The sequence below is a fragment of the Pinus tabuliformis genome, chromosome Q, assembly GCF_031772625.1.
Source record: "Pinus tabuliformis cultivar Carrire ecotype Pingquan chromosome Q, CPIR1, whole genome shotgun sequence".
Lineage (NCBI taxonomy): Eukaryota > Viridiplantae > Streptophyta > Pinopsida > Pinales > Pinaceae > Pinus > Pinus tabuliformis.
The window spans coordinates 22,361,791-22,371,020 of NC_142296.1; the positions used below are offsets into that span (position 1 = coordinate 22,361,791).

Sequence of the window (9,230 nt, forward strand, 5' to 3'; positions counted from 1 at the left end):
AAGCTTTCCACCCCCATTAATCCTTTTCTAGATGCTATGGTTCCAGTTGAGCTTGTGATGAATATCAATTCCTAGGTACTTGTAAGAATACACTTCCTCCAAGTTATTCTTGTCATACATAAAATTAGCGTAAGTGTCCTTCTTGGATTTGATAATCATAACTTTTGTTTTGTCAGTGTTAACAATCATACCCATGGTACAGCACAAATCCTTAAGAAGCCTGAGTTGCTTATCAAGATCAGATGGGCACCTTGCGAAAAGAACAATATCGTCAGCATAGAGAAGAAGGATGACGACTATCCCAACTAAGATTGTGCCATCACATTCTGCTTCCTCTAAATAGCCTTCGAGCTTATCAATGTAAATGCCAAATAGGGTAGGGGAGAGTGGGCAACCTTGTTTAACTCTGATGTTACACTTAATGTCTTTCGACCACCCCTCATTGCTCTTTAGCTTGGCAATTACACTCTCGTATAACCTTATAGTGGCAGCTCTCAACTCGAGAGGAACCTTTAGCTCTTCTAATCTATTCCAAAGGTTGTATCTAGGAACTGTATCGAAAGCCTTTCTAAAGTCCACAAAGCAACAAAATAAATTGGATTTATCATTACGACATTCCTCCGTAATGATCCTAAGCGTAACGAGGTGGTCTGTTGTTGAGTGATGCCTTCTGAAACCTGCTTGGCCTTTAGCCTACTTACCTTCACTTTCAAGCCATATGCTTAACTTCTTTTCCAAAATACTACCATATAACTTGGCTAAGAGAGGGTTGATCATAATTGTTTGATAATTAGAGGAGTTATTTGTATCCCCACTTTTAAAAATAGGAAAATGAACCCTTAGATTAATAAACCCAACAGATTAATATTATAAGCAGAAGAGAATAATACTAAAAACCCAAGGGATTATAAACCCAATGGATTAATATTATAAACCCTAGGTATATAATTCCTAAGATAAATACTATAAATCCTAAAATAAACATGGTTGACCATGTTTTACCATGGTTGATTTTCATATTGAGACAATGTTTGTCACAATGAGACATTTGACCATGGTTGAGTATGGTTGATTTTCATATTGAGACAATCTTTGTCACAATGTGACATTGGATCATGGTTGTGGTTGACCAATATTATAAACGCAAGGGATTTATATTAAACCCTAGGATTAATATTATAAACCTTATGAATAATATTACACCCTAGGAATATGAACCCTAAATTCATAAATCCAAGAGGTTGATATTATAAACCTAAGAGATTAATTCTAAAACCCCAAGGTATTATAAACCCAAGGGATTAATTAATATTATAAAACTTATGAATAATATTATACCCTAGGAATATGAACCCCTAGATTGATAAATCCAAGGGATTGATATTATAAACCTAAGAGATTAATTCTAAAACCCCAAGGTATTATAAACCCAAGGGATTAATATTATAAACCTAAGATATATAAACCCTAAGATAGATATTATAAACCCAAGGGATTATAAACCCAAAAGAATAATATTAAACCCAAAAAATAAATATTATAAACTCAAGGTATATAAACTCTAAGATAAATATTATAAACCCTAAAATAAACATGGTTGACCACAATTGATTTTCATATTAAACAACTTGAAATTGACAAATATTCAATGTAATTAACTTCTAATCAAGATTTTATTATGTGTAAATTTGTTCTAGTATTTAACATGTATCATAAAACATGCTAAAGAAATAAAAATAACATGAAACAATTTGAAAATAACAAATATTACACACCATGTAATAAACTTTATTGACTTAATTTTTCATTTTATTTATTGAATATTATATGTGAAAAAACAAGTACAATACTTTCAAAAAAATGCGCTGAAGACCGACTCTAGAAGGAAGCTCGGCGGAGGAAGGCGACAATGGTGGAACCCTAACTAGGGTTTGTTACAGAACCTCTGCCCATGGCGGTTTGCAGTTTTGGCTATCGGTTTATGGGCGAACTGTCGGCTTGAACCGCGGCATCTACATCGGTTTACTCGGAGTTTTGTTCTCATCTGCGGTCCCCCCCTGGGTTCTCTCTGCCGCACTGACTCTTCCTTACAACCCGCAGACCGGCCCCCCGATCGAACCCCGTTTATGCCTTCTTACCGACAAGATAAAATGGGTGATGAGGAGTTGGTTGACTATGAGGCGGACCCCATGCCGCATCAAGATATATGGGCTCATACTAGGCGGCCTCAAATGATACCGCGGAGCGTTGCGCTGGGTTTAGTGACAGGTGCTTCGTCACAACAGCCGCACTTGTCCTCTACAGGTAAAAACAAATCTCCAGTTCTCACTCCCGCGGAAACCTCGCCCCTCGACTGTCCACCCCTCTCCCCTGCGACGGCACAGCTCTTGGGCTCATGTTTTCTGAGCTCGCCTTTCCTTGACGCCCCGCTCCAGTACCATCTCCGCCCTGTATTACCTCCGCCCCCTCCGCCTCCGCCCCCATCGAGCTCTCATTCACCATCAGTTTCATTTATGCTGCAGGCACATCAGCCCTCCATTCACCCCACTGTATCCCTTCTCCCCGGCACCAGCTATTCAACCCCTCGCACACCGATTCGTTCAGGGTGTTTCACTACCCCGCCGCTTCCGGTTCGCTCCGCTGCATCCGCCCAGCACAGCTCCACCGACCCGTGCCGCAAACTACTGAAGGGGACTCCATTTGGCAAACGCTCTGAGAAGGTGACAAAAGGTCGATGCCTCCGGGCCATTGATTCTGACTTCAACATCAATTTTGGGCCTGAAGCACCACTTCCGGATGTAATGGATGCTGCTCGTAAGGTCCTGGTTGGCAGAGTTCGGGGCCGAACATACTCTACGGAGCGACTCAAGCTTTGGGTGGAAGAGATTTGGGGGTCTTTCTTTAAAGAACTTCCAGATATTATGGTACTTACAAGGGGCTGGTTTGCCCTGCATTTTCACCGGCCTGAATACACTCAGTGGGTCCTTACCCAATATTGGCACATTGAGCTCGCGCCAGTCTTGCTCAAACGGTGGGATCCCCTATTTGACCCGGAACGAGAACAACTGGGGGCAGGTCCCATTTGGGTTCGTCTTCCTGGGTTGCCATGGCAATTTTGGAATCAGTATACATTCAAAAAAATTGGGGACACTCTAGGCACTTACCTGGAGCACGACAGGACGTACGAGAAATCGGGTATCAGGACAATGGCTCGAATTCTAGTCCATTTGGACACCAGGCCTGGATTGGAGGAAAAGATCACCCTGCACCACAGCCATGTCTCCCGCAAACAGCCACTTGATTATGAAGGCGTACCATTCCGTTGTCGTAGATGCCACAAAATTGGTCACCTCTACAAGGATTGTCCACTGAATTCGGGGGTGACTTCTGAGGACACCAAAGGACCTCGTCAACAGACCACTGTGGATCAAAATGCCGGAGATAATATACCAATGGAAGGTGCACAGACACAACAGGAGACCCCATCCAAGAAGAAGGGGGATAGCGCTTCAATGAATGCTCGACGGAAGGCATCGGCTGCTCCAGGACCGCCGCGGACACGCTCAAAGACCGTTGTGGCTGCTACTAAACCGGCGGAGGCTGCACCTTCTCGTCCAGGTAATGCTTCCACCCCCACCTTTTCTCAATCTTTCTCTATTGATATGCAATCATTTGTAAATTCTTCTTTGCATGCACCCCATTCTGAGTTTGTGTCCCTCCCCTCCATACTCTGCACCATCGCCCCACCTCCACCCGCCATTTCTACCACCCCTCCCTCGCACAATTTGACTCTGGGCGGTTCTGACTCTCCATCCTCTCCGGGTGAATCCGGCTCACATCATTATCACCTAAGACCTCGTGCACGGCCTCGTATATTAGGTCTGGGTTCATCCCCTGGACGCCACCGTAAACAAAAGCGAGGCAGACCCTCACAAATTTCTTCAGCAAAGCTAAATGCTGTTGCAGATGTCGCCATGGGGCGACAAGTTACTATTGAACGGGCACTTAGAGCTATTGAGCCCATGACCTGTGGTGTCCCATGATCTGGCTCTCCTTCAACTGTAGGGGACTAGCCAACCCCAAAAAACGATTGGCTCTGAAAAGACTCCTACATGAATCTAGGTGTGATATCATTTTTCTTCAAGAAACTCTGTGCACATCTGAGGAGGTGGTGAGATGTCTACAAGCTTTGCTTCCTGGATGGATTTTACATGGTCTGGATGCGTGTGGTCGATCTGGAGGACTACTCATTGGTATCAACCCAAGGAAATGTAGGCCACTCTCTGCCTGGGGGGGCAGAGGATTCCTCGGTATGGATATAATCTTGGGTGACCTGGGTATTCCGATCAGAATTATCAATATTTATGGGCCTAACCAGAATCGTCTACCTTACTGGCAAGATTTCCTCAATGGTAACCATATCACAAGGAATACAGTGATAGGGGGGGATTTCAACTTCTCATTGGGAGCTGGAGAATCCTGGGGACATAATGCTCAGTGTGATCCTATCACGGATCAAATGCAAATGATCCTAGACTCACATCATCTTGTGGATATTCCCATGAATAAGAAGCTACCTACTTGGCACAATCAGCGCACTGGTGAGGCTGCTCTGGGGAGGCGACTGGACAGGTTTATGATGCATGAGGAACTAATTCAGAATTGCCCCTTATACAGACAATGGGTTAGTTCAGGGGGGCTTTCTGACCACCACCCGATTCTTCTTCAGATTAGTGACAACAATTCAAAGCCGCGGTCTCCCTTTAAATTCTTTGCCGGCTTTCTCCAAGAACCGGAATATATCAATTTGGTCACGGACTTCTGGGCATCACTGCCCCCACTGCGGGAACAGAGGAAAGCGCATGATTTCTGTGAGAGACTCAAAAAGCTCAAAGTATTGACCGAGAACTGGGCGAAATCTAAGAGGAACAGAGATGAACAGATTCTGAAAGATACTGAAGCTCAGATAGCTTCATTGACTGATGAGAGAGGGACTGGTTATCATTCCGACGTTTCCAAAGCACTACTAAACCAATTGCTTGGGCAAAAAGCAAAAATCTTACAAGAAAAGGAGGAGCATTGGAGACTTAAAAGCAGAGCCATTTGGCTCAAAGCGGGGGACTGTAATACAAAATACTTTCACAACCTTGCCAATGGCAGAAAGGCATCAAACACCATTTGGAGGCTACCAAGCGAACCAGATGGATGGGCTACTACTCACCAGCAACTGGCTAGCCTGGGGGTAACACATTTCAAGAGTCTCTTCACGGCACCAAATGCTGTAAACCTACCAGATATCATTAGACTAGCAGAAAAGTTCCCTCGTTTTGTTGGACAGGAAGATATTGAAGACCTCACAAATCCAGTCACTACACAGGAGCTGGAAAGTACACTTAAATGGTTTAAGAAAGACAAGAGTCCGGGACCAGATGGCTGGCCTGTGGAATTCTACCTGGCTTTTTATGATCTGCTGGGTGCGGACCTTTTAGCAGTTGTCGAGGAAAGCAGGATCTCGGGGCACATTCATCCGCCTATGAATCAGACCTTCATTGCCTTGATTCCCAAATCCGATGACCCCTCATCCTTCAATGATTTTCGCCCTATCTCCCTCTGTAATTGCCTCTACAAAATCATTGCCAAGATCATAGCCAACCGTATTAAACCGATCCTATCCTCTCATATATCTGCTGAACAATTTGCTTTCCTCCAAAATCGCCATATCCAAGAAGCCATAGGCACCGCCCAGGAAGCTTTACATTCCATCAAGTTGAAAAACCTCAAAGGTGTATCCTTAAAGATTGACCTTGCTAAGGCTTTTGACAAGGTTAACTGGCTATACCTTAAAATGATTCTTATCCATCTGGGCTTTCCTCATCTGTTCATAAATTGGATTATGGGGTGTGTATCTTCTGTCTCCTTTGCCATCCTCATAAATGGCGCAGCCTCAGATCGTTTTTACATCAACAGGGGAATCAGGCAAGGCTGCCCACTCTCCCCACTACTCTTTCTTATTGTTATGGAGGGCTTGAGTAGGCTCATTGAGGATGCAAAAAGGAATGGGGAGCTAAGTGGTCTCAAAATTACTGATCAATTCTCCCTTACCCACTTATTGTTCGTAGATGACATACTTATCTTTCTCAATGGTAGCGTCCGAGATAGCACTGCTTTATATAATATCCTCCTACTTTTCTGTAAAGCTACGGGCATGGAAATCAACAGGGACAAATCCACCAGATCATTGATGAGATGTACACAACAGGAAACTCAGTTGGCTATGCAGTTCTTTCCCTTCCTGGAAAATAACCTACTGGAAGGTATCAAATATCTCGGATTCAGATTAAGGCCGGATGGATATAAAATTGAACACTGGGTGTGGCTTATTAACAAAATTGAAAAAAGGATCACCTGCTGGCACCACCGATTACTGTCAAAAGCTGGCAGGTTACAGCTGATCAAATCAGTACTTGAGGCCACACCAGTTTATTGGATGTCCCTCACATGGATTCCGAAAGGCATTTTACAAAAAATACAACAAATATGTAACAGATTCCTGTGGAATGGTAATAAAAAGGGAAAGATATTTGCTTGGACAAGATGGTCCCTCGTCTCCATGCCAAAGGAATGGGGTGGGTGGGGGCTTAAATCCCTCTCAGAATTTGCACAAGCTTTAACAACAAAACAGGGCTGGTCACTCCTCAAGATGGACAGTTTATGGGTCGAAGTTATACATAAAAAATACATTTGGCCTTCCAATATCACTGATTGGCTTCGCAGACCATCATGGAATTATCAAGGCATATCTGCGATCTGGAGAGCTACTCTAAAAGCTTTGCCACTCATCAAGGATAACCTATTATGGAAAATAGGTAATGGAGCACAAGTCCGTATAGGGTTAGACCCTTGGCCTGGGTCAGGGAACGCTCACCTCCTACCGGAAGACCTGATCCGACACCTCAACAATAGGGGCATCAAATATCTAGCACAGGTTGGTGACCCACATCGATCTACCATATTCACTCAGGCATGGGTAACGGATCAACAGTGGCATTTGACAGATGAATGGACCGAACATTGGCAAAGATACATTCAGGCACTCTCTGAAACACATATCAAGCTACATGAGCAGGAAGATGAACTCATTTGGGCACCTGCTAAATCTGGAATATATGCACCAAAGCTCGGCTACTTAAAGATCATTGAGGCCAAGAAGCCTGATATTCACAAAAACTGGTGGTCGGATATCTGGCAGCTTCAAGCACAGCCTAGGGCCAGACTTCTAATGTGGAACATATTGGCGAATAAAATACCAACCGGGGACAACCTCAAAAACCGGGCTTTTGCTGGACCTACCTGGTGTGTACTCTGCAGAAAGGCGGAGGAATCTACGTCCCACCTATTCCTCACATGCGAAGTCACTTTAGACATTTGGCAGCAGGTCAAACAGTCCCTCAATATCACCACCGCTTGGCACGCAGATGATATTCCCACAGCCTGGGCGCATTGGTGGACTGCTGTGACTTCGGAAAAGGCAAGAAATCTTCCGTTAGTGGTGTCATGGTACATTTGGAACAAGCGCAACGACATCATATTTGAGGAGGGCAGGGTTAACTGGCAGCTTCTTCCGCCTTCCATTTGCGCAGCTTACACTGAAATTCCATTTGAAAACAAAATAAATCCTCCCAGGCATATCACGCCCGAAATTATTAACAGGGATATGCCTTGGGCCTATTTCGATGGGGCTGCATCGGCTCATGGTTGTGGAGGGGGTATTCTATTTCATATAACAGAAACACATTATTTCCACCTGAGATTGGGACTCGGTCCGGGTACCCATAATCATGCTGAGCTTATTACACTGAGACATCTACTATATTTTGCACTATCTAAAAATTATCGACAAGTTCAAATTTTTGGGGACTCAAAGATAGTGATTGATTGGGCAAATAATAAATCTATCTGTCATACATATTCTTTGAAACACATCTTGGAAGAAATTGTTTTTTTCAAAACACATTTTGACCGGATCACTGTTTCTCATATCTAAAGGGAAAGAAATACAACTGCTGACCGGCTCTCGAAAGAAGCGGCGGATCGGCCTCTAGGCGATTGGATGATTGAAGAATACAGTCCAGTGGGGATGCACAGGTTCTACCACCGTCCCTATATTGATGGTCTACAACATGGGGACATCCTCCCCATCTGAAATTTTTGTTCCAATTGTCAATTTTTGTATATATCCGCATGGCTCTGATCGACGTTATTTTGTTAGTTCTTGGCTCGAGGTTTATACACCTCAAAACTTTGCATATTTTTGAACCTCTATGTAATACTGTTATATATTTTTGTATTGGATACAGCCCCATCGTATCCATAGTGACACCTACAGGACAGCTTTATGTAAATATTACTGAATAGTGGCTACGCCACACTACTGCATATGCCTTGGCATCAACAACATGTAATCTCTATTATCTACTTTTTAATAGAAATTACGAACTCTATTTTCCCTAGAAAAAGAAAAAACAATAACCAATAACGAGTTTATCTCATAGTGATCAATATTTGTTATATTTGCTATGTGAAATTGTTAAAAAAAAAAAGTAGATTGTGGTATGGATAAGAGAGAGAGGTTGTGGACTATACATAGAAACTTACATTCTTAATAAGCATGTGACTATTGGGGTCCAGATATAAACAATCTATTCACCCTTTTCGTACATTAATTTATCAATCCGGGTGCGTATCCTTTCAAGGCAACGCACAAGGTATATGCAGGGGCAAGAGTACAGTCCCTTCCAACCAAGGGTTCGCGACTAAGATTCAAAACATAACTGTAAAACTGAACTAAATACAGAATTCCAGAAAAGCAATTACAAAGATTAATGAACTGTAACAACAAGCATAAAATAAAAAATAACACACACAGAAAGACGCAACACTTGATCAGAAGAGCGGTCCTAGCTCTCTGATCAAGGCTGCGTTACTCACAGCGAAGAATGGAACAACAAAAGAGATGATATTTTATTAATATGAAAAGGGTTAATACAATATCGATGGGGCGTCCCTTAATTATAGGAATAACCTGTCTTTTATGCACAGCGAGGGAGAACAACATCTTTCCCCAAAACCTGGGAACCGTATAACCAGAAATGTACATTAGTTTGGAACGGTACCAACACCAGATATACAAGATCAGTGAAAGGCCCAAGAATGGTTCAAGGATCTGCAAC

General features: G+C 43.1%; 1 protein-coding gene across 1 annotated transcript; it reads left to right on the forward strand.

Moving 5' to 3' along the window:
• Window positions 1-4,312: 4,312 nt before the first annotated feature.
• LOC149218083 (uncharacterized) lies at window positions 4,313-8,374 on the forward strand. The gene is made up of 3 exons (XM_089386472.1): window positions 4,313-5,474; window positions 6,198-7,766; window positions 8,358-8,374. Exons 1-3 carry the CDS (start codon window positions 4,313-4,315, stop codon window positions 8,372-8,374), a joined length of 2,748 nt encoding a protein of 915 aa, XP_089242598.1.
• The last annotated feature ends 856 nt before the right edge of the window (window positions 8,375-9,230 follow it).